Source organism: Panthera tigris, chromosome A3, assembly GCF_018350195.1.
Source record: "Panthera tigris isolate Pti1 chromosome A3, P.tigris_Pti1_mat1.1, whole genome shotgun sequence".
Taxonomy (NCBI): domain Eukaryota; kingdom Metazoa; phylum Chordata; class Mammalia; order Carnivora; family Felidae; genus Panthera; species Panthera tigris.
Window position 1 is genome coordinate 60,373,121 of NC_056662.1, and position 26,804 is coordinate 60,399,924.

The following is a 26,804-nucleotide window of genomic DNA, read 5'->3' on the forward strand; positions in this document are numbered from 1 at the left end:
GCGGCTGGTTACTAGGAGACGGGACGCTCGGGTGGTACGACTACGATCTGCGTGGCCGCACGCCTGCGCGGCGCGGATGGACCAGGAAGAGGCCTCTGCTACGCGGCCTGAAAGGCGGACAGGTGGACGTACGCGTCGCTACGTGCGTGGGTGCGCACGCACGGCTTGTAGTTCCCGCGAGAGGGAGGGTCGAGCCAGGTACGCGTGCGCACGGGAAATAGGGGCACGCGGAAAGGAAGCCGAGCGAAGGCGCCGGGGAGGTGGAGGACGAGCCCCCCTCAGGTACAGAGCGTGAGGGCGGGGCCGACGGCGGCTCCGACCGTCGCTAACCGCCTCCGCCTCCTTCCCTCAGGGTCCCGCCTTCATCTCCCCCCCACCGGGGCGGGGCCACGTCGATTTAGGTGTGGGAGGGGAGGGGAAAGGGGCGGAGGATGGAGACGGGGAGGGACCTGGATCTCTGGGGCAGGCAAAGGCCCGCCAGTCGTCAGCATGAGCTCCAGCGAGGAAGCTGGGCCGAGAAGCCCAGGGAGGGACTCGGAGCTCCAGGTGGGAGCAGCAGGGATGCGCCGGGTCGGGATAAAGCAGCTCCTGGGCCGAAAGGCCCTGCAACAGGTCGGATGTGACGGGAATTAGGGGCTATGGGTGATCTCCGAGGTGGGTATTCACTGCTTGACCCGCTGTGAGGAACGGTGGAGAGCAGAGTCGCGGTCCAAGGAAGTCCTCCAGGAGCAAACTTTTCCCCTGTTGTCGTTTCTTGGGCTCTTAGCGTTGAGCCGAGTTCCTATGGTGACCGCTTCGCTTCCTGCCACAGCTCTCCACTTGGTAGTTGTGGGGACTGTTCTGTTTAGAAACGCTTGGAGTGGAGCTGAGGAATTTGAAAGTCAGAGATTCGGGAGTTCAATCTGCTCTTCCTGACTCCCGGTGTCTCATTTTTAAGCCTCCTTATAGATTTTGGGAGGTGAAGGGCCGAGATTACGTAGGTATTTGCATGGAAATCTCCAATAATTTCACTGGAAATTATACGCAGGAAAGTCAGAGTGAATTGGGTTTTGTTTGAAAAAATATTTGAGACAAGCTGAGTAACTGTGGCATCTGTGGACCTGATACCTAAATACGTATAGGAATATGTTTTTTTTCTTTAAATAAAGTCAAGCATCATGGCTTTAAGAAAGATTTGCATAGTGACAGAGTCCCAGTGTTTTCCTTCTTCCACTCCAGACCCTTATATCGCAAAATATTCGTTGTTTTAAAATTTCTTTTCTGGTTTTCGGCATTTAAAGAACACTGTTTTTGTTTGTTTGTTTTGTTTTTTAAACATGGAAGGAGATAAGTAGAAAAATAGTTTATAACTAGAAGAAAATAGGTTAGTTATAAACGTAAGTGGAAAGTGTCACATTATTCAAATCTGCTTCCAGGATAAAACTGGTTGTTTGTAGTTTAATTGCTCAATGAACTTAAACCATTCAATTTTAATTAGTGAGAAATAACTAGGAACATATATTAATGAAATATTTATTGTAAACAATAAACTTTGGCATTATTTAATGGCAGCTTCCAAAATATATCTTATTTTGTTTACTGTCTGAAAAAAAAATCACTGCTTATTGTCCAGCATATAGTCAGATGTAGAGATTCTGTTGGCTCCTTTGCTGTATTCTTTTCAGTTGCTTAGATCAGTTTTGGGTAATTTGCTTTTAGAGTATTCCATATACAGAGGCAATTAGAGAAGTATTATCCATTCTTTTTCCATCACATATCCCCTTTTCTCCCCAGATGTAGCCACTATCCTGACTTATATGATAATCTCTTTCTTGCGTTTCCTTATAGTTTCTCCATCTTTGTGTATGAACAGACATTCTAGTTTGGCTTGTTTTTGAATTTTATATAAATGGAATTGTAGTAAGTATTCCTTTGTAGTTTGCTTCTTTAGTCAATGTTATGTTTTTTAGATTTATCCATGTTACGTATAGTTTGTTGTTCAGTGCTCCATTTTAAGACTATACCACAATTTATTTACTCTAGTATTAGGGTTTTTACAGTTTTTGGTAACTATGAGCAACACTGCTGTGGACTTTTCCTATACATGTCCCTCATGATAATCTTTTAAAGTGAGCTGATTAGTAAGGTAGTTTTGTCTTAATGAATGTGATTAACATCAGTCTGTTATTAATATTTTTTAGTTCAGAAAAGCCTCTTAAAAACAACTCTTTAACTTCTTATGTTTCTTAGAGGTCTTGAGAAATGATACTTCTAAGGCCATTGTTTTATGCTCCTTTAAAAAGACAAGTTATTTCTTTACAGTATAGTCTGGATAGAAGAAAAGTCAGCTTGGGTTTGGATGCAATGACTAGAGAGATTATTTCTTTTTCCTAAGAAAGGTTAAACATTGTGGCTTTACTGTTTTGTTTGAAGTGAATTCCCAAAACATTTATTCATTCATTTTTATAATCAAAATCTATCTCAAAAGTATTCATAAAACTGTGGTTTTCTTCATCCTTCTGTTAGTGAGGCTATTCCTTCCTACTTCAAAATGTTAATGTAAACTTTTGGAGACAACTTTATAAAAAGAAAACAAGTTGAACTTTTGTGGAAACAGATTTCAGAATCCCATATAAAGTACTCCAGTATTTTTAATTTTTCTACCAAAATATTGCGTAGATTTGTTGAGCTTGTAGTATATGCATGATCTTTTGCTCAAGACTGATGATATTTTTTGGCACATGATCTTACCTCCTATTTCATGAAAAATGAAAATTCTTCCAGGCAGGACCTTTTGCACATTTCTATCTGTTCTTACCTAAATCTTCACCTGACCTTGCTTTTCTCTTTCTTGTCTCAAATGACAGTGCACAGACCATTTCTTTGGGTTTACTTTTTTTTTTTTTTTTAATGTTTATTCTTTGAAAGAGAGAGCTTGAGAGGGGGAGAGGCAGAGAGAGAGAGAGAGACACAGAATCTGAAGCAGGCTCCAGGCTCTGAGCTGTCAGCACAGAGCCCAACACGTGGCCTGAACCCACAAACCATGAGATCGTGACCTGAGCTGAACTCAGATGGTCAACTGACTGAGCCACCCAGGTGCCCCTCTTTGGGTTTACTTTTATTGGGTCAGTGGTCTTCCTTCATTAGTTAACATTAACCATGTTTTAGGTATCTTCACTGTGTTTATGCCGTAGGACTTCTTAAGCTAGAGTGTAAAAGCTTTAGGGAGTTCTTGAACCCCCTGAAGTTGCTTGTAAAATTTTGTATGCGTTTTTATTTTCCTGAGGAGAGGACTCAGGGCTTTTGTTTAATTCTGAAGGGAGTCCTTGATACAAGGAGAATTAAGAAACAAATTCTTCTCTTTTGTAACAACCCTTCAACAACTGTGGTCTTCTAACTTTTGCTCATAGTTTTGGGGGAACATGGAAAATATATTCTAAGTCTTTTTGGGGGAAGTTGAAGTCAAAAGTACTTTTTTGTACTCTTTTTCTCTATATTCCCTTGGCATACATTACATTCCACTGATATGGTGTTAATACTGACTATAATTTCTGATTTATTTTTTCTGGACTTCCCTAGATCCATCTAAAAATTGTAGGTTTTTGTTTTCCATCTTCCTATCCCCAGAATCTAATGTTGGTTCGTTCTTATTCTAGCTATTTATAAATTTGTTTTGTAAGTGAATAAATGTGGTTGTTAAAATCTTAAAATATAAATAGAAACGGTGACAGTAGGGTTAGGAAAAAAATGTATTTGAGAGAGGTTTTAGTGAAAAGACTAGTAGGACTTGATGGCCGATAATATATATAGCACTTCTTTTTGCCAGGCAGTGTTCTAAAATGCTTTATCGAACTCATTTAGTCTTCACACCTCTATCACGCAAGTATTATTATCATTCCTGTTTCAGAGATGGGGAAGCCATGGCCAGAGATCTAACTTGCTCATAGGCAGCTAAGAAACAGCACAACTAGCATAATGAACATAAGCAGTCTGATGCTAAAGAACAAGCTCCTAACCACTATGCTGTGATGCTTCCTCATTGAGAATGGTTGTGATTTTAGCTTGAGTGTTTATCGTAACAATTTGCTGCTTCCAAAGTACTTTCACTTGTATTCTTTAAGATCTGTACAGGAACACAAGTTCCATTTAGATAGAGATTATGGGAGTGTGGAGGATATTCAGTGGTCTGAGGTGGGGAAACTGGCAGGCCAGGCATGGGCATTTCAGATACACTGATTTCTCTCCCTTTTCACTGCCTCCAAAGATAGTGCAGAGAACGTAGCAACTCTAATATGATTGCCCACAATTGTCAGGTAGACTTTTGGCCTCTTGCTACTTTTAATTTCTAGTCTAACCTGATAGGTAATTTTATAGAATCCCTACCTGACTATTTAGTTTACCAAAGAGAAGAAAGAAAGTTCAATTTTATCTGCTTTTGTACACTGCTTCCTTATCGACCTATACAAATTTTTATTGGCACTTTCCTGTTATGCAAAGAATTCTGTGCAGGTTGGTAGGACTACAGAGAACTCTAGGACACTGCTTGTTTGTAAGATTCTAGTAATTGTGTGAGGAAGACATATCCAGAAAAATAAATAGCTACACAGATTATTGTATAACCAATACATACAGAAGTCTCAATAAAGAAGTAATCACTGTGGTGCCTGAGTGGCTAGTCGGTTAAGCGTCTGACTTTGCCTCAGGTCATGATCTCATGGTTCATGGGTTCGAGTCCTGCCTTGGGTTCTGTGCTGACAGCTTGGAGCCTGCAGCCTGCTTCAGATTCTGTGTCTCCCTTTCTCTCTCTCTGCCCCTCCCCAACTCACGCTCTGTCTCTCTCTTAAAAATAAGTAAACATTAAAAAAAAAAAAAAAGTAATCACTATCTGATGGAGAATACTGAGAACACCTACTAGAAAATATGGAATTCAAGCTGTGCCTCAGAAGTGTCTTTCGTTAAATGGAGAAAAGATAGTATGTTTCTATAATGATAATATGAACCTATGTGTAAAGAATGTAGAATAGTTTGTTTTTCATAAAGGGATTTTTGGAGGTATCAATTAGAAGATAAGTTTGGAGAAGTGGGAGGCAACCACATTATGAAGAACTGTGAACGCGTGGCAGGTTTCCACTTCATTTGAAGAGATCCTTGCTATTCAAAGTGTAGTCTCTGTACTAACCAAATAAGGAATTACTGAGCAGCATTTTTAGAAATGCAGTATTTCAAGCCTACCATGGATAAGAAAATTCCTAAATGATTTAGATGTTCAGAAGATTTGAAAAGTACTGTTAATTATAGTGAATAGTCTGAATCTGTTATTCTAAGTCAAATGTTTATAACTAGGAATACATTTTTCAACAGAAACTATGTAAGCAATGGTACTTGGGATTTTGGCTTAATCTATAAAATCTTAAATGATTTATAAATTAGAATTAGTCTGTGAGGGATGTCTTGGTGGCTCAGTTGGTTAAGCATCCGACTCTTGATTTCAGCAGTGTCATGGTCTTGGAGTTGTGAGATTGAGCCCTATATCGGGCTCCATGGTGGGCATGGAGCCTGCTTAAGATTCTCTCTCTCTCTGTCTCTCTCTGTCTGTCTCTCTCTCTCTCTGCCCCCCCTCTCCCCTCCAAAAAAAAAAAAAGAAATACTCTGTGAGTCTAATGCTGAAATTCCAGGTGAGGCAGTAACTGTTGGAATGAAGAACAGAAAAGTAGATTTATGTCTAGTTTAGGGAAAGGAAAAAAGGAAAATAAGCCTGTCAGACTGCTAAGTGCTGGATTGCACAGGGTGTAACACAAGGTCAGGGACTGGGGGGATCCTGATCCTGCATTTTCCCAAACACTAGATTTTGGACAATAGCATCTGTGTGGCCGGGAGAGATCTAGGATGCTTGTGGCAAATTCTTTCTTCCTTAACATAATGTTAGCTTTGGTTCAGGGAAAGAAAAAATTACTTTCCTAAATTACACAGTTTCTGAGATACATTCTCCTGTAAAAAAATCACATTGTGATGGTACATGGGTGGCTCAGTAGGTTGAGCTTCCAACTCTTGATTCAGATCAGGTCATGATCCCAGGTTCATGGGATCAAGCCCCTTGTCAGGCTCCAAGCTGAGTGTGGAGTCTGCTTGGGATTCTCTCTCTCCCCCTGCTCCTCTCCTCTGCTGGCGCATACATGTTATCTCTCTCTTAAAAACAAACAAACAAACAAAAAAACACAGTGTGGAGTAGTATGTACAGTATACTAAAGTGAAAAATATTTTAACACGTTATTTTGCACTTGGGCAAATATATATGTAGGAAAAATTCCTAGAAGTAGAATTATCTGTGCAGAAGCTACATGCATTTATAGTGTTGCTAGATTTTACATAATTGTTCTCGAGAAATATTGTGTCAATTTAACCCACCACCAGTGATGTATAAAAATGTTAAATTATAGGGGCGCCTGGGTGGCTCAGTCAGTTGGGCATCGATTGCGGCTCAGGGCATGATCTCATGGTTCGTGGGTTTGAGCCCTGCGTTGGGCTCTATGCTGACAGCTCAGAGCCTGGAGTCTGCTTCAGATTCTCTGTCTCCCTCTCTTTCTGTCCTTCCCCGGCTCAGCCCTGTCTCTGTCTCTCTCTCTCAAAAATAAACAAACATTAAAAAAAAAGTTACATTATATATCCAACTTTTTGATCTTTGCCAATATGAGATTAAAAAATGGTATCTCAGTGTTGTTTTAATTTGTATCCTTCTAAATGGTGAGATTGAGTATCTTTTAACCTATTTAAGAGCCATTACTGTGAAATATCCATATTCTTCATCAACTTTTAGACTATTTTCTGTTTTTATTTATAAGAATCATTTCTGTATTAGGGAAGTTAGCTCTTTGTGATATGTGTAGCAAAGCTTTTTATTAATATACAAAAGCAGCAACGAATATGTAGCTAGTAGCTATTATATTGGACAACACAGGCCTAAAGGTAGACTACATAATTTGTTGCTGACCTGTATTTCCTTAGAACAATGATTACCAAATGGATAGGATGGGGTATGTCTTTTTTGAAAAGCATGTGTAATATTGTAGTTTTATATTTGGAAAACACAAAAAGTTTATAACATGAAATTTTAAGAAAGTAAAGCTTGATGAAAATCCTCTTAGCTGGTGGGACAAGGTTAAAAACAATTGAAAATGTATCTAAAAATATTGTTAATTTCCAAAAATCATTAATTGTTGTAAGAAATCACAAAACTGTTTTAAACTAAAAAAATCTCTGCATCATTCTCATTTTTTCCCACTAGGTTACCACCAAAGAACATGATTTTGGTCTAGGGGCTCCATTTTCTGAACCTGAAAAATACCAGAATACTCTCCAGCTAGAGCAAGAAGTGAGAAATCAAGACCAATTCATCTCTGCACTGAAATTACAGGTTATATTTAATTTCTGTATTTCCCTGAATTAATTTGGGATGGAGGCCTATTTTAAAACAAGAAGATGGAGAATAAATACTAATTCAGTGTTCATTGACATCTTCTGAGTCTAAAATCATTCCGTTTCTATCTTAACCATTTTGATACATGCAGATTCAGATACATATAATGAGTGCAAACTATGTGGCAAGTGTTGTATCCAGTACTTTTAAGTACATAATGTTACTTAATCATTTCCAACCTTGTGAAATAGTGATGTTATTTCCATTTTAAAGACATGGAAGCTGAAGTTCCAAGAGATTAGAGAATTAAGATATTTGAGTAATGAGTGACAGAGCTAAGTAGGATTTGAGTTTCCAAGTTAGCTAGGATTTGAACCCAGTTCTCTGTATTGTCTGTTCACCTGGTGCGTGATGTGCCGTATGGCTACTAATGAAGGCTATTAAAAGAAACTTCCTCTTTTAGGAAAATGGAGTAGACTTACTTTGCCCTATTTCTCCCACCAAGTACAGCTAAAAATGCTGAGCGTTTTGTTATAAAACAAATATAAGGACATCCTGAAAGGTGGGAAGGAGGAGGAAGACTGGCTAGGGACCTCAGCACACATTAAGTGACACATTGGTGAATTCCTGGGTTTTTCTTTTGCTCCATATATCTCAAAGTGCTGGAAAAACTGGCATCTAGAAATAGCAATGGATGCAGACAAAAACAGTTTCAGAAGAGCCATTCTTCCAGACAAAAGAACTAGGAAGGCAGCAGCCTCGCAATATGGTTTTTTTTCCTTTGTCCTAGGTTTTTTTTTTTTCCCCCCAAATTTATTTAGTTATTTTGAGGGAGAGAGAGAGTGTGAGCTGGGCAGGGACAGAGAGAGAGGGAGAGAGCGAGAGAGAGAGAGAATATCCCAAGCAGGCTCCACACTGTCCTGCAGAGCCTGATGTGGGGCTTGATTCCATGACCTTGAGATCATGACTTGAGCTGAAGTCAGATGCTTGACCTACTGAGCCAACCAGTGCCCCTCTGTCCTAGGTTTTTATAATTTATGTATTTTTTTAATTTGGAAGCAATATCAAACTTATATAAAAGTCACAAGTACAGAACAAAGACTATCATCCCTCAAACCATTTGAGAGTAAGTTGCAGACCTGCTGTCCTGATCTCTCTAAAATATGAGTGGGTATTTCCTATAAATAAGAACACTTTCCTACAAGATCACAGTACAATCTAGTAAAATCAGGAAATGAATTTCAATATATAGCTGCCAGCTAAGCCTCTGGCTTAGTTTTTGCCAATTGTTCCATAATGTCCTCAGTTACAAAAAGATCTAGTCCAGCATTGCACATTGCATTTAATTATCATGTCCATTTATCTCCTTCATTCTGGAACAGTTCCCCATTCTTCCTTGATGTTCATGACTATGACACTTTAAAGAACACAGGTGAGGGACGCCTGGGTGGCTCAGTCGGTTGAGCGTCTGACTTCAGCTCAGGTCATGATCTCGCGGTTTGTGAGTTCGAGTCCCGTGTCAGGCTCTGTGCTGACAGCTTGGAGCCTGGAGCCTGCTTTGGATTCTGTGTCTGTCTGTCAGTCTGTCTCTCTCTCTCTCTCTCTGCACTTCCCCTACTTGTGCTCTGTCTCTCAAAAATACATATATGTTAAGAAAAAAAAAAAATTAACACAGGTGAATTATTTTGTAGAATGGCCATTGATTTGGGTTTGTCATGATTATGTTAATGAACCTTTGGCTGTGTGGTAGCCTTCAAATTGGCCCCACCTCATGTTACTCCCATTCTTATGCGGTCTTTTCACACATTGTACCATAATTGATCTTTGTGACCAAGAGCATAGAGCAGAAGTGATTAAGTTATAGAGTGATCTCTTGGATCATTTGCTCTGAAGGAAGCAAACATCCACGATGTGAGTAGCCCTGTGAACAGGCCAGCATGGCAAGGTACTGAATCATCTAGCCAGTAACCAGTGAGAAACAGGCCTGCAAACTGTGTTGGGTGAGCTTGGGAGTGGATTCTCCAGTCCCAGTTAAACCTTGCCATGGTGACTGTCACCCTGGCTGACTCTTCTGACCTTGTGAGAGACCTTAAACCAGAATTAGCAAATTAAGCCACTCCCAGATCCCTCACCCCTGGAAACTGTGACATAATAAATGTTGGCTTAAGGTACAACATGAATACAGACAGGAATAGTACAGAAGTGATGGTGGGTTCTTTTCATTGCATCCCATCAAGTAGCACACAATTTCAATTTGTTCTATTACTAATGATCTTTATTTGGATCTTTCGATTAAAGCGATATCTTCTGGGTTTTTCCCTGGTGAAGTTGCTTTTTTTCTCTCTTTTAATTATTTTTTAATTTTTCTATTGAAGTACAGTTGACATCCAGTGTTAAATTAGTTTCAGGTGTACAGTGTAGTGATTTGACAGCTCTATATATTATGCTATCCTCACCCCAAGAGTAGTTGCCATCTATTGCCATACGATGCTGTTACAATACCATTGACTATCCCCATGACTTATTCATTCCATAACTGGAAACCTATATATCCCCCACTCCCCTTCACTCATTTTTCCATTCCCTCCCCCACCATTTTGTTCTTTGTATTTATAGGTTTGTTTCTAATGCAGACTACTCTTAGGCAATACCTGCCCACTCAAATACCACGAAAAACACTCTATAGCCCCACTCCTGCCAGCAAAGGTTGAGTTAAGAGCCTAGACTTCCACTTTTGCCATGCTGTAACAAGGAGTCCTGGCCATGCCTCATGCCCCAGTCCCCAACCCTCCATCGCACCAGCGTGCTATCAAAGAGGAATGCTGGCTGGGGAGCCAAGACTTTAGTGCCCACCAGGCAGTAAGTGCATCCTCCAACCCCATAAAGTCAGCAAAGACCGTGTGGGGCACCTAGATACCCACCCTCACTCAGAGTAAGAAGTGTCCCCTTTTTGCTAAGGTGGTGTCAGAGGAGACGTAATGCAGAGTCAGGACTTTTGCCACCTCTTAGCATTAACCAGTTCACTCACCCGCAGTGGTGGTGGAGGACACATGGGAACAGTAACAAGTTGCCTCTGTTCTTCCTCACTGTGGTGGTATCAGCAGGGGCCTGCCTGGTGGGGACCCTGAACTCCCATCCCTGCCTAGAGTAACAAGGAGAGTGCCCTCTCCAGGTGTCAAGAGAGGCCTAGTAGAGAAATTGGACTTCACCTAAACCTAGCAGTAAGAAGATAGTGTCCCACCTTTTTAGCTAGAACTAAAATACCAGGAAGTGTGACAGGAAGCCTACCATAACACAAGAGCAGATCTCAATGAAAAAAATCACTTCTTGGAGTGCCTGGGTGGCTCAGTTGGGTAAGCATCTGACTCTTGATTTCGGTTCACATCATGACCTCACAGTTTGTGAGTTCAAGCCTCACATGGGGCTCTTTGCTGACAGTGCAGAAACTGCTTGGAATTCTCTGTCTCTCTCCCCCTCTGTCTTTGCCCCTACCTCACTTGTGCTCTCTCTCTCTCTCAAAATAAATAAATAAATTTTAAAAATGTTAAAAAAAATTACCTTTTATCTCAAGAATCAGGAATATCTCAACCTCAGTGAGAAAAGACAACCAAGAGATGCCAACACAAAGATGAATTAGATACTACAATTATCTCACACAGATATTAAATCAGTTGTCATATAAATGCTCCAACAGGAATTCTGAGCATGTTTGAAATAAATAAAAAATAGAAAATCTCATCTAAGAAATAAAGGATATAAAGAAGAACCAAGTGGAAATTTTGGAATCAACCAAGATATTCTTCAAAAGGTGAATAGATAAGCAAATTGTGGTATATCTGTACAATGGAATATTAGTCGTTGATAAAAAGAAATGAGCTATCAAGCCACAAAAAGCCATGAAGGAACCTTGAAAGCAAATTGTTAGGTGAAGAAAGCCAACTGAAAAGGTTACATACTTTTATGATTCCAACTATATGACCTGAAAAAGACAAAACATAGAGACATTAGAAAGATCACTGGTTGCCGGGGATTTGGTGGAAAGGAGAGTCGGAGGGGTAAATGGAGGACATGTATTTTTCAAGTAGTGAAACTATTCTATATGATATAGTAATGGTAGGTACATGTTATTATGCATTTGTCAAAACCCATAGAATCTACAACCCAGAGAGTAAATCCTAATATAAACTCTGACTTTAATTAAATGTGTCAATGTTGTCATTAATTGTAACAAATGTACTGTACAAATACAAGATTTAAATAAGGTGGGAAACTGTGTGTGGAGTGGGGAGAAGGGGTATATGGGAACTCTGTACTTCCTCATCAGTTTTTCTGTAAACCTAAAACTGCTCTAAAGAAAAAAATAAAGTCTATTAAAAAATGCATAGAAGTTATATCTAAATCATGCATTTGATACGGATTAATAATTGAGAATATACAAAGAACTCTACAACAATAAAAAAAAAAAATTCAAAAGTGAGCAAAGGACCTGAATAGTCATTTTTGAATAGACATTTTTCCAAAGACCTACAAATGGCAAGAAAGCACATGAGGGGCACCTGGGTGACTCTGTTGGTTGAACGTCTGACTTTGGCTTAGGTCATGATCTCACGGTTCGTGAGTTCGAGCCCTGCATCGGGCTTGCTGCTGTCACCACAGAGCCTGCTTTGGATCCAGAGACTGATCATGTTCATGGATTGGAAGCCTAAACATAATAAAAATGTCAGTTTTCTCCAAATTGATATACGGGTTTAGTGCAATTCCCATCAAAACCCCAGCAAAAACAGCTTTGAAAAAGAATAATAAAGTGGAAAGAGTCATTCTCTTTTGGTTTCAAAACTTTGTATAGATCTACAGTAATTAAGACTGTATGGTGGGGGGGATAGACACAGATCAATGATACAGAATAGTGAATCCAGAAATAGCCTTATGCAAGTACAGCCAAAAGGTTTTTGACAGAAGTGCAAGTGCAGTTTGATGGAAGAAAGATAATCTTTTCAATAAAAGATGCTGGAACAATTGGATATCTTTTAGGGAAGAAAATGAACCTAAGCCTAAACTTCACACCATATGTAAAAATTAATTCAAAATGGATCATAGATTTAAATGTAAAACACAAAACTATGAAACTTTTATAGTAACAGAAAACCTTCAGGGCTTTGGGCTTGGTGAAGAGTTCTTAGTGTGACACCAAAAGCGTGATTCATAAAAGAAAAATTGATACTCAGACTTCACCAAAATTTAAATACTTTACTTTGTGAAAGACCCTGTTAACAGGATGAAAAAAAACGATAACCCATACTTCTTTTTAAAAAAATTTTTTTTAATGTTTATTTTTGAGAGAGCGAGAGACAGCACAAGTAGGGGAGGGGCAGAGAGAGAGAGAGAGAGAGAGACGCAGAATCTGAAGCAGGCTTCAGGCTCTGAGCTGTCAGCACAGAGCCTGGTGCAGGGCTCAAACCCACAAACCGCGAGATCATGACCTGAGCCGAAGTCGGACGCTTAACCGACTGAGCCATCCAGGTGCCCCTACAAACCATATTTCTGCCAGAAGAATCATATGTAGGGTACATGAAGAATTCTTAAAACTCAGCAGTAAAAAGCAACAATTCAATTAGAAAATGAGCAAAAGACATGAAGAGGTATTTCACAGAAGGATATATGTTGAGCACATGAAAATGTTCAACCTTTCCAAACATCAGGGAAATGCAAATTAAGTCCAAGATAAAATAACAATGCACACCTATAAGAACAGTTAAAAATAGTGACAATACCCAATGCTGGCAAGGATGAGGAGAAACCAGATAGTTCTGGGTATTCCACAGACATGAAAACTTATGTCCACTCAAAAACTTGTATATGACGGTTCATAGCAGCATTGTTTGTCAAAGACTGGAAACAATTACAATTTCCCTTAATAGGTAAGTGACTAAGCAAACTGTGGTAATCTATACCATGAAATATTACTCAGCAACAAAAAAGATTGAACTATTGGTCCATATAACTTGGATAGATCTCAACGACATTGTGTTGTGTGAAAAAGCTAATGACGAGAGATCACATACTATGATCTTTATCACATGATTTTATTTATATAACATTCCTGAAAAGAGAATTATAGAGATTAGTGGTTGCTAAGAGTTAAGGATGGGCAGGGTAGTGGATGTGACTGTAAAGGGGTGTCAGTAGGGCAATCTGTGGTGATGGAATAATTCTGTATCTTATTGAGATGCTGACTACAGCAGTCTATACATGGGATAAAATGGAATAGAAAACAATATGCACATATCATATCAATGTCAAATCTCTGAGTGTGATATTGTGCTATAATTGTTTAAGATGTAACTATTGGGGAAAGTGGGTCAAGGGTATAGGAGACCTCTCTGTACTCTTTACAACTTCCTGTGAATCTTTACTTATTTCAAAATAAATAGTTAAAAAATTTTTTTTAATGTTTATTTACTTTTGAGAGAGAGAGAGAGAGAGACAGCATGAGTGGGGGAGGGGCAGAGAGAGAGAGAGAGAGAGAGAGAGACACACACACACACAATCTGAAGCAGGCTCCAGGCTCTGAGCTATTAGCCCAGAGCCAGATGCAGGGCTCAAGCCCATGAGCTGTGAGACCATGACCTGAGCTAAAGTCGGACACGTAACTGACTGAGCCACCCAGGTGCCCCCCAAAAGTTTTTTTTAAGTTATTTTTTGATTACCTGTTATCAACCAGAAATTTTACTTGAACTTTTGTACCTGACTATACCCTACAAATTGTAGGTATTCTCTCCGTTTAGCAGATGAAAGTTAAGAGGCTTCCATTTATTTTTTCTGAAGTCAGATGTATCTCTTAGGATCAAGAAAATACGGTAAATTGCCCAGGGTTAAGTAACTGGTAAAGAACTACAACAGGATTTGAACCTGTCTGCCTAATTGCAAAGCCTACATCCTTTCTCCTACTTGAAACTATCTCTTCTAAAGTACTTGTGTCTTAGAATTGAGTGAAAGTAGGGCTTGATGTTAAAGGTGAGAGGAATGAGTGTTTATTTATAATGTATTTGTTTTTATTTAAAGATAATTTGAGCATTATATGCTAGATATATAATAAATGATAAATGAGAGGTGTGTTGATACAGAAGTTGGAGACAATCACTTAAAATTGTTTTTTAATGTTTATTTAAGGAGGGGGGAAGGGGCAAAGAGGGAGACACAGAAGCTGAGGCAAGCTCCAGGCTCTGAGCTGTCAGCACAGAGCCTGACTCGAGGCTCGAACCACAAACCACGAGATCGTGACTTGAGCCAAAATCAGACACTTTAACTGACTGAGCCACCCAGGCTTCCCTAGAATAGAGACTATCACTTTAAAGTTGCTTAGAATTTAGTGGGACAGGGAGGTAAACACATAATATGCATTATAAAATACTAAGATTAAACTGTGTAAGAGGCTTTATGGATCACAGAAGGAGAAGCATTTAACCTGGGATAGTGGAAGGTTAGCAAACATTTTTAGTGTGCTCTTATTGCTCAGAAATATGACACTGTAGAAGCCATGAACAAAGACAAAAATATATATAAATAGATAAATTGAAGTTTATCTGTTTGTTTATCCCACATCCTATGGGTTTTTTTTTTTTGTTTTGTTTTGTTTTTTTTTTTTAGTTTTATTTTGAGAGAGAGAGGGGAGGGGAGGGGAAGACAGAGAATCCCAAGCAGGCTCCTCACTGATAGTGCAAAGCCTGACTAGGGGCCTGAACCCACAAACTGTGTGATAATGACCTGAGCTGAAATCAAGAGTCAGACGCTTAACCAACTGAGCCACCCAGGCACCCCCCACATCCTATAGTTTAAAAAATGATACAAGTAATGAAAATAGCTTAGGTAATAAGAACAGGGGAAAATAAACTTAGTGAAAGCATGAGACAGGAATAGCAAACAGGAGATCATTGTACACAGGTTCTCTGCTAGTTACTAGAGATGGGTTGCAGATTGTTTTAAAAATTCCTTGAGACCAGGGCAAAAAGGAAATTTTAGTTAAATAATTCACTGTCCCGAGGATAAGAACAAACCAGGTATCCAAGAGAAGCATGTTTTCCTGAAATTGAGACATGAGCCAAGTTTTCTTTGAGAATTCTTATAAAGAGGGTTGTAGGACATAATATATAACATCTTCAATAACTTAGTAAAGTTTTTAAAATGAGTCTAGCATCCTGGAACTTAGATACATAGGGTTGGTGGAAAGTTAAACTGGAGAGGTCAGTAGGGTTGGCATTGCAACATTTTTTAAATCTTACTCTTAGTGTGATAAAGCACCATAAGGTTACAGGAGTTAACTCCAATTTGCACTTTCAAGGAATTTTTAGCTGTATATGGTAAAACGCCAAAAGAGAAGAAAGTAGGAGGTATTGCTGAAATTCAGGCCAGTTGTGATAAAAGACTCAGCTAAGGAAATAAGTGCATATACAGTTTCTGTTTTTGGTTTTTCTTTTTTTTTTAATTTTTCAAAATTTTTCTTGTTTCCTGGATTTGATAAATTCCTTACTTCTATTTTTTAAAATTATTTGTTTTTAAATTTACATCCAAGTTAGTTAGCATATAGTGCAACAATGATTTCAGGAGTATATAAATTCTTTACCTCTAAATCTCTCAAGTTAGCGTGGCTTACAAAATGCCAAAGGAAGAGTTGAATTTATTGTGCTTCTTGGTATGTATTTATTGGGTATAATAAATGTCTTGGTAATATATTTAGCTAAATACAATTCATGACCTTTAGGGTATTTATATATATAGTGACAAATTATAGATAAAGTTTGTATTTGTATTTTTATTTTTTTAAAAATTTCTTAATGTTTTTATTTATTTTTGAGACAGAGAGAGACAGAGCATGAGCAAGGGAGGGGCAGAGAGAGAGGGAAACACAGAATCTGAAGCAGGCTCCAGGCTCTGAGCTGTCAGCACAGAGCGACGCGATGCTCGAACTCACAGACTGTGAGATCATGACCTGAGCTGGTCAGACACTTAACTGACTGAGCCACCCAGGCGCCCCAAGTTTGTATTTTTAAAGAAAACTTTGTTGCTTCTGATGGTTTGAAAAGAGTGACATCTATAGTTATTTGAAATGGGCAAGGTTGGAAGTTAGAACTAAGGATACCACTGGATGAGGGATTTAGCAATTTTTGATGCTCCTCAAAGACTGAGTCTGTTTTTCCTTCTGTCTTTTTACATTTTTTATAGGTACCAACATGGTGCCATGAATATAATAGGTGCTCAGTAAATGTTTAAGTACACAGTGAGAGAAATGGAAAAGGATCTTTGTGCCATCCTTAATAGATATTTGTTATAGTACTTAACATATTCTTTTTGTGTTTTTTCAAGTAAACAAATTCCGAGAGGGCAGGTACCTAACCTATTTTTGTATCTATGGGATTTAACATAGTTCCTGATATATAATCATGTTCAATGGGTCTAATATATATTTCTTCCTTTAAAGGCATTTGGATACCTTCGTGATAGAAAAGGCCATTTTCTTCATCCGTTGGTTTAATAGTGGGCTGGGAAGGAAAGCTGTGGTCCTCCACGTTAGTTAGCAAATACTTGACCGATTTGGTATTTAGCTTAGTCAAGTAAGTTATTAATATGTTCAAAAGAACCTCTTTTGAAGAGTTAACGTATTTTGGTAACAATAATTAGAAATATAATTGATGATATGAGTTATTAAAATTAAATAATTTCAAGAGTGTGGTTTCTTTTATACAGATATAAATATTTGGCCAGTCTTCTAATAGTTTGGTTAAGAAATCAATAGTAATTAGGTTTTTTATTAACTATAAATTATCTTGTAAGATGTAGCTATAAACCTTTAAATTTTCATTTATTTTTTCAGATAGGTATTATATTTACATGCTACAAAATTCAGAAAATGAAAAAAATATATATAGCTAAGTCTCTTTCCAGGGAAGCAAACCTCCCTTCCTGATTCCATTCACCTAGTTGTTCTCCTTGGAAGCAAAGGAAATATTTTAATACGATTATTTTCTTTCTCATTACAACAGGTTGAAGATCTCAAACAGACAAATCATGGCTTGGAAGAATATGTTAGGAAACTCTTGGATAGTAAGGAGGTGGTAAGCAGTCAAATAGACGATTTAACCAGCCACAATGAGCATCTTTGTAAAGAATTGATTAAAATTGACCAACTAGCAGAGCAACTAGAAAAAGAAAAAAATTTTGTGGTGGATACCGCTGACAAAGAACTTGAAGAAGCAAAGGTATTACATTTACCATTGATAGGATTTTTTATTGAGTTACAATTGACATGTATAGCATTATATTAGTTATAGGTATATGACAAAATGATTCACTATTTGTACATATTGTGCAATAATCACTGCAATAATTCTAGTTAGCATCTAACTACTGATCAGGATTTTAATTCCTCTTTAAACATCATATAATTATTAGATGCAGTGTGGAAAAAGTGACATTCTCATTTATATCATTTGAAAGTTTTTTCGATTTGACATTACATTTAAATGTCTATTCTAAGGATTAAATTGTATTGCACACTTTATTTCTTTTAAAAATTCTTGCTCAAAAAATTTCCTAAGTAATTGTAGTCATGGTAAAAACTTCAGGCAATAGGAATGTTCCTTTTTTTTTTTTTTTTTTAGTGTTTATTTTTATTTTGAAAGAGACAGAACAAGTGGGGGAGGAGCAGAGAGAGAGGGAGAGAGAGAATCCCAAGCAGGCTCTGCACTGTCAGCACAGAGCCCTATGCAGGGCTTAATCTCATGAACCCTGAGATCATGATCTGAGCTGAAATCATGAGTCAGATGCTCAACTGATTTAGCCACCCAGGTGCCCCAGGAACGTTCTGTATATAGGACAGTGATCTCCCTTCCTAATCCTTCTCTCTTCTGTAGAGAGATCTCCCAGCAAATAGATGATGCATATATTTCCATCCTTTTTTTTCCTGTTTTCACACACACGATTTATTTCACATTTTAAAGCATTTTTTAAGTCAAAGTTTTAAATGTCTGTGTGATAAAATTCATCAATTTTTACTGACTTCTGAGTTTTGATTCTTTTATTTTTTGGAAGTTCTCCCCCTTTTAAAAAATTTGAATAGACTGTATTTTAGAGCGATTTTGGGTTTATAACATAATTAAGCAGAAGGTACAGAGATTTCCCATATACCTCCTATCCCTATGTATGAACACCTTCCCTATTATCAACACTACCAATCAAAGTGATACACTTGTTAAAATTGATGAACATACATTGACTCATCATTATCACCTAGAGTCCATAGTTTACATTCGGGTTTACACTTGGTGTTGTACATTCTAAGAGTTTGGACAAATGTAGGATGACATGTATCTACCATTATAGTATCATGCAGAGTAATGTCTAGCCTAAAAATCCTCTCTTCTCCACCTAGTTTTGATCCCTGTTTAGGAAGATCTTACCTCAAGAACTACAAGAATGTTTTCTATGGTTTCTTTTAATACTTCTTAAATAATTTTTTAAAGTTTTAATCCTTCCAAGGGCGCCTGGGTGGCTCATTCAGTTAAGCGTCTGACTTCAACTCTCACGTTCTGTGTTTGAGCCCCACCATCAGGCTCTCTGCTGTCAGTGTAGACCCTGCTTCAGATCCTCTGTCTCCATCTCTCTCTGCCTCTCACCTACTCATGCATGCTCGCTCGTGCGCTCTCTCTCTCTCTCTCTCTCAAAAATAAACAAATATTAAAAAAATAAAGTTTTTTGGGGTGCCTGAATGGCACAGTCGGTTAAGGATCTGAGTCTTGGTCTCTGCTCAGGTCATGATCTCACAGTTAGTGAATTCAAGTCCCATATTGGGCTCTGGGCTGACAGTGTGGAGCCTGCTTGGGATTCTCCCCTCTCACCCTCTTTCTACCCCTCCCACTTTCTCTGTCTCTCTCTAAATAAATAAACTTTAATAAAAAAATAAATAAATAAAGTTTTAATCCTTCTGGAATTTTTATTCTGGTATGAGGTAGGGTTGGATACTCCTTTCTTTAGTCACTGATTTGAAATGGCATTTTAATAGCTATTAAATTTTCATGTGCATGGATATGTTTCTGGACTCTTTTATTTCATGGATTCATTTGCTATTTTCTGTGCCACTACTGTATTATTTTAATTAGTGTAGCTTTATAATATTTTGATAAACATTTTATTTCTTTTTTTTTTAAATATGAAATTTATTGTCAAATTGGTTTCCATACAACACCCAGTGCTCATCCCAAAAGGTGCCCTCAATACCCATCACCCAGTCTCCCCTCCCTCCCACCCCCCATCAACCCTCAGTTTGTTCTCAGTTTTTAAGAGTCTCTTATGCTTTGGCTCCCTCCCTCCCTCTCTAACTTCTTTTTTTTTTTTTTTCTTCCCCTCCCCCATGGACTTCTGTTAAGTTTCTCAGGATCCACATAAGAGTGAAAACATATGGTATCTGTCTTTCTCTGCCTGACTTATTTCACTTAGCATAACACTCTCCAGTTCCATCCGCGTTGCTACAAAAGGCCATATTTCATTCTTATTGCCACGTAGTATTCCATTGTGTATATAAACCACAATTTCTTTATCCATTCATCAGTTGATGGACATTTAGGCTCTTTCCATAATTTGGCTATTGTTGAAAATGCTGCTATAAACATTGGGGTACAAGTGCCCCTATGCATCAGCACTCCTGTATCCCTTGGGTAAATTCCTAGCAGTGCTATTGCTGGGTCATAGGGTAGGTCTATTTTTAATTTTTTGAGGAACCTCCACACTGTTTTCCAGAGTGGCTGCACTAGTTTGCATTCCCACCAACAGTGCAAGAGGGTTCCCAAACATTTTATTTCTTGACTGAGTTTAGTACCCTGCAATGAAATTTAGAAACTAGGAATGTAAACACAATTCTAAAAATGAAGACAGTTTCATTTATCATTGCTGCCTAATGGCTTATAAGCATGATATAGTGTATTTGAAAGCCAAAAGCAACCTATTGAGTTTTTAAAGGTGTGAATGTGCTCCATTGTCTTGGTTTTATTAATCACCACATTACTAATTGTTTGTAACAAGGTAGTTTCCTAAAGTTCATTGTTGTTCCATGTTCTTTCTTTTTTTTTTTTTAATTCAAAATTTTTTTCTTAGTGTGTATTTACTTTTGAGAGAGAGAGAGAGAGGGAGAGAGACAGAGCCTAAGCAGGGGAGGTCAGAGAGAGAGGGAGACACAGAATCAGAAGAAGGCTCCAGGCTCTGAGCTGTCAGCACAGAGCTCGACGCGGGGCTCGAACTACAAACTGTGAGAACATGACCTGAGCCAAAGTTGGACACTTAACCGACTGAGCCACCCAGGTGCCCTGAGGCAGGGGGGGGATTATTAAGCAGACTCCACTCCTAGCATGGAGCCCAACTTGGGGCTTGATCTCACGAACTGGGAGATCATGACCTGAGCCTAAATCAAGAGTTGGATGCTTAACTGACTGAGCCACCCAGGTGCCCCTGTTCCGTGTTATTTCTTAAGCATCCTTTTAATGTACTCTTGGTAGCACATAATAAAGCATTATATGTTACTCTTGGTAGCATATGATAAAGCACTTAAATGATCAGGCTGAGAACCTAAGTGTTATTATAGGTATTATCTATTATAGTAATTTGAAATATAAGAGCCCAGTGAATAAACTCTAAGGTAGTATTTGTTTTTTTATGCAGTAATTTTGCTTATTAAAATGGTGTAAAGGGTAAGTAAGCTTGAATTAATGAAAAATCTGAGTAATTGAATATTGAAACATATGAAGTTTCTTACTTTAACGTAAGGACACAGTCTTCTTTAACAGTTACCTGGAAGAGGTCCTTAGGAGAACTACTTGAGAGAGTAGATAAGAATGACGTTTTAACTTATGAATTAATCTTGTAATGGTTGCTACTAAAGTATTTGAGGGACATTTAAAAATAGCTTGAATATTTTAAACATTTCTCAATAAACTCTTGTTTGTATTGTTTCTTTAAGAATAGTTATCCTTCAATCACAGTTTATGATAAATTAAGTTCAGTCTTAATAATAAAAATTACCAAATTAAAGAACACTAGATTAATGTTTTATTTTCTTCCTTGTTTTCTTCTTCACATTAAAAATTAACTGCATCGCTTCCCAGTCTGGGAGGCCTAGTTGGCCAAATTCCCTTTAAGAGAGTGCCTGGTTTAGAAGTCATCAATTTTAAAGGATTGTTAGTGTCTGTGTTAGAGAGTGAGTACTCTGTCAGGGTGATCCTCTGCTATCAAACCGGAAATTTTAATGAGTGGGAAACATCTAAAATAAGAGCTAGGATTTACCTAAAACTGAAAATATTAAACCTACAGATGGAAATTCTGCCTGGTTCAGAAAAGAGTGTTTCTAGGAAATAGATATTCATATATTGATGTGGAACATTTGGTATATCTAAGAATTGGAAAGCTAGAGTAGAGATAGCATTGCTGATGCAGGAAAGACATTGGATAGTAAATACAGAGAGAGAAAAGTAGAAATAGGTCCTTTGGGTTGTTTAAATGTGTTGAAATGAAATCATCAACCTGAATAAGTGAATGTTACAGGTAGAATGGGGATAAGAAAGATGCACAACCAGTGTTGGGGATGTGAACACCAATGCATGTTGCCATCATCCTTAAATCAGAGGATGTGCAGTCTCAGTATTCAGTTACTGGGGAGAGAATCCTTGTCTGATTTGTGGGATGAGGATTGAAGCAAGAGAATTTCTAATTTGAGCTGAGAAAGAATGTTTATGTTCCTGCACTATTTGCGGTAGCGAGGTAGAGTCAGGTTAAATCTGTTTATCTAGAATGGAGATGTATAGTATTAAATTTATTTACTTGGAAGAGTTTACTTTTAGTCATATTTTTAAAGGTCAACAGAATAACTTCTTCCATCATTTATTACATTAAAATGTTTTGAGTATTTACTCTTTTATTATTTATCATGTAACAAATTACCCCTCAACCTTAATGTCCTCAGATGAGAAACATGTGTATATCATAGATCCAATTATAGCATAGGTGGGTAGTTCTATTTCATGGTTTCTCAGAAAATTGTAATCAAGATGATGGCCAGGCTGTAATCATGACGTGACTGGTAGTGGAGGATTTGCTTTTTTTAAAAAAATGTTTATTTATTTTTTGAGAGAGAGCATGTGTGGGGGGAGGAGCAGAGAAAGAGAGAAGAGAGAGAATCCCAAGCAGGCTCTGTGCTGTCAGTGCAGAGCCTGACTCCAGGCTCTGTGAGATGCATGACTTGACCTGTAATCAAGAGTTGGACACTTCACTGACTGAGCCACTCAGGCACCTCAGAGGATTTGCTTTTAAGAAAACTTACTCAGATGACTGTTGGCTTTTGGGGGGAAACCTCACTTCCTTGACAGGTGCACCTCTCCCTAAGGTTGTGTGATGTATTTATGTCAGCTGACTTCTCTCTGAGCCAGTCATCCAAGAGAGACAGAAAGGAGGAATCTGCAATGCCTATTATGAGCTAATCTCAATGGTTACATACCATCACATCCTGTTCATTAGAAATGAGTTACTAAGTATAATTAGGGGGGGAAGAAATTAAGCTCCATGTTTTGAAGGAAGGAATATCAAAATTTGTAGACATATTTTAAAACCACCCCAATTACATGTCTCCTTTTATCTTCTCATCTTGAGGTTTTTTTTTAATCATTTATATCTTAATAATACAGTGTTTCCCAGCTAATTGAACATAATTTTTTGAAATAAGCAGAATTGCAATTTTACCACTACTAGTTCCTTCACACAATTTATATTTTAATTAACCTAAGGGTTATTATTGGACTGGAACTTTGGTAGCTCTTGTCATTATTGTTACATTTATGTTTGATTCAATCAATCAAAAATATTTCACGATTGACCATGTGGAAGATGAAGTGTAAAGGCTATTAAGTTCTTTGTCCCTTCCCTGCATGCTTAGTTCTCCTCTTCCTCCCATGCTTTATTTTTCTCCACAGCATTGTCCAGCTACTTTCCCCTATCTACACTCTACTCCAGCCACACTAGCCTCCTTACTATTCCTTGGAATTTGGCAGACATTCTTTTGCTTTAGGACATTTGCTATAGTCGTATCTTCTGCCTGAAATGTTCTTCTAGATTTTTATATGGTTGACCCCCTTTCTCTTTGCTCACAGGTCACTTTTCAATGAGGACTTATCTGCTAACCCTATTAAAATTCCAAACTATTCCTTCATAAAACTCCCAGTATCCTTAACTCTGCTCTTTTTTCCCCCTACATTACTGCATAATTTATTTGTTAGGTTTATGTTTTATTGTCTACTCAGCTAGAATGTAAGGTTGGCCCAAAGACAGGGATCTTTGTCTATTTTTTTTAACGTTTTTGTCTGAAGTGCCTAGAACAGATGTGAATGCTCATGTATTGTTTGAATAACACAGTAACTATCTATTTACATATTTATTTTTACATATTTTATTTTTCTCTTTTCAACTAGAATGTAAGTTCCATGAGGGCAGAGGTTTTTGTCTATTTTATTCCTTACTGTCCCCAGCATATAACACATTGTCAGGCACATAGTAGGTCCTCATTAATCAATTGTCAAATAAATGAAAACACTGGGTTAGCATCTTTTCTCTTGGGCCAGTTATAATTTTGTTTTTATTTTTAAGTAATCTCTACACCCAATGTGGGCTCAAACTTAAAACCCCAAGATCAAGAGTCACATGTTCTATCAACTGAGTCAGCTGGGTACCCCTAAATTAATTTTTCAGAGTGGAATCAGCATTATGTTTTTTATGTCTATAAAAGTAATATATGCTGCTTATAGAAATTTCAGTCCATATAGAAGAGTATAATGAAGAAAATAACATTTACTGGAATCACACCTTGCTATGATTAGACATAATCTTCAGTTTAAATATTACTGGTTTGCTCCATCTGTATCTAGGTTATGTGTATATAAATTTTCTTTTTACAGCAAACAAAATTTTTGGCTCTATGAGTTTTTATAGTTAATTTAATATGGACACCTTTATATGTAATATAGATCCATTTCTTTTTGGTGTCTACATAATAGTATAAATTAAAGCATTGAAAATTGTCTATCCAAAACTATATAAACTTATCCAAACTGTACATGAATTTTGTTTCATACCATAACAACCCTTAATATTTCATAAATTACAAAAATATGATTGCCAGAGAAATCTTAGAAAAGAACTTGGGCCTAAAGAACAAATGAGGAGCAATAATTACAGAAAAGTCAAATTTAAAATAAAACAGGAAACAGTTTAGAATAATGAGGGAGAGGTTTATGAATTGAGAAATAAATTTGTTAAACTAATAAGCTAATTTATAGCATATAGATTATAGCAAATGGATCTTTGAATAAAAACATAGTCACTGTCCTCCAGAAACCTACAATCTAGTCATATACTCAATATATGACTATAGATGACTATACTGTAAGACTGGGTATGTTCAATGTCCTAAAACTGATACCAAAAGTGTTTTATAGGTTTGATTGAACTAACCTATTAGAAGAGTTCAGAAGAGAAAGCAATCACTTATGACTTTAGTGATATCGGAAAACTTTTATCCTACTAATTCTTTTATCTCTTCCCTATTTTCATCTTCAGAATTATAAGTAGTATTAATATTTTGTTGTGGTTTATAGAGAGTAATTTGGTAAAATATAACCAATTAATATTTCATACCAAACTGGTAATACAAAAGAACTGCTATATTTCATGCTATGTTCTTTTACCATCTAAAGGTAGGTGAACAGAAAGGGGTAGATTATCTTTTATTTTGTAAAATATTCATTACATGTTTTTATTTTTAAGTGGCTTCCTTTTTAAAAAATTAAAGAAAATTTTTTTTGGTCATGGTTAGTGTACTCTTTAATCCCCATCCTCTTTTTCACCCATCCCCACTCACTTCCCCTCTGCTAACCATCAGTTTGTTTTCTGTGGTTAAGAGTCTGTTTCTTGGTTTGTCTCTCTTTCTCTTTTTTCCCTTTGTTCATTTGTTTTGTTTCTTAAATTCCACATACAAGCGAGATCATGTGGTATTTATCTTTCTCTGACTTACTTCACTTAGCATTATACTCTCTAGCTCCATCCATGTTGTTGCAAATGGGAAGACTTCATTTTTTATGGCTGAATAATATTCTAGTGTGTGTGTGTGTGTGTGTGTGTGTGTGTGTGTGTGTACATTACATCTTCTTTATCCATTCATCTATTGACGGACAATTTGGTTGCTTTCATCACTTGGCTATTGCAGGTAATGCTGCAAGAAATGGTACATGTATCCCTTCGAATTAGTGTTTTTGTATTTTTTGGGTAAATACCCAGTAGTGCGATTATTGGATTGTAAAGTAGTTCTATTTTTAATTTTTTTGGGAACTTCCATCTGTTTGCCACAGTGGCTACACCAGTTTGCATTCCCAGCAACAGTGCAAGAGGGTTTCTTTTGCTCCACATTCGTACAACGCCTGTTATTACAAGTGGCTTCCCTTTTTGATGTTCTCTTTTTAGCTAAATCTGTTCAAATATTTTAAATTTAAATAACAATTTTTTCTGTCTTTTCAGATTGAACTCATTTGCCAGCAAAATAATATAATAGTATTGGAAGATACAATAAAAAGGCTTAGATCTGTAAGTGCATTTTTCATAAATGTGTGTTGAGGAATCATTTGTATTAGTAAGACTACAAACAAATGGTACATGTGTTTTAGCTCTCATGTATTTTGTGAACGATAAAAAATATCTGTTTTCTAAAATTAGTACTCTGATGCACAGGGGCATTTCCCATCTGTAAAAGTATCAGTGTTCTCGCTCCATTTCATCATTGCACCTTTCTTTCCTAGAGGTGGAGAGAACTTTTGGTTGGTTCTATTAGTGCCCTTAGCTTTACATGATTTAAAATGATGACTGTGAGTAATTTGATTCTCAAAATATAAGATGCATTTGTTTACACATTAGCTTATTCCCGTTAGTAATAAATATTAAGTCAAATATTAAAACTTAATTCTGAGTAATATGTTTTCTTTACCTAACAATGCAAAGTGAAACTGCTCTGTTTAGATAGTTTGTCATCATTTGAAATATTTAAAACACTCTCTCTGAAAGTATATCTGTAATTTTCTCCCAATAAAGTATTAGTACAATAAAGATTATGAAAAACAAACAAAAGCTTCTAAACACATTAAAGTGAGTGGGAATGTACTTGAAAGTGCCTACAAGTATACCATATATAGCATTCATTTAATTTATTCATTTATTGAAAAATTATTGAACATAGATGGTGTGAACAGATGCTTTAATGTTAGCATACAAGTTTTCTCAGCAAATTAATTCAATTTCTAGGACTTGTAATTAGATCTGTGGATATTTCTGGCCTTTC

General features: G+C 37.2%; 1 protein-coding gene across 8 annotated transcripts in view; it reads left to right on the top strand.

The window, feature by feature from the left end:
* Positions 1–49: 49 nt before the first annotated feature.
* Positions 50–26,804, top strand: part of TSGA10 (testis specific 10) — a 155,261-nt gene continuing 128,506 nt past the window's right edge. The window contains exons 1-5 of one of the 8 annotated variants that reach the window (XM_042981204.1): positions 50–198; positions 7,262–7,390; positions 10,965–11,201; positions 17,431–17,646; positions 25,991–26,056. Coding sequence is in view for 2 of the 8 variants with exons in the window: in XM_042981202.1 (XP_042837136.1) it covers positions 490–546; positions 7,262–7,390; positions 17,431–17,646; positions 25,991–26,056 (468 nt within the window). In the remaining 6 variants the exon portion in view is untranslated. Of the gene's footprint in view, positions 283–313; positions 402–475; positions 547–7,261; positions 7,391–10,964; positions 11,202–17,430; positions 17,647–25,990; positions 26,057–26,804 lie in introns of those variants that run through there. The other 7 variants (XM_042981203.1, XM_042981205.1, XM_042981206.1 and 4 more) reach the window with 7 other exon arrangements.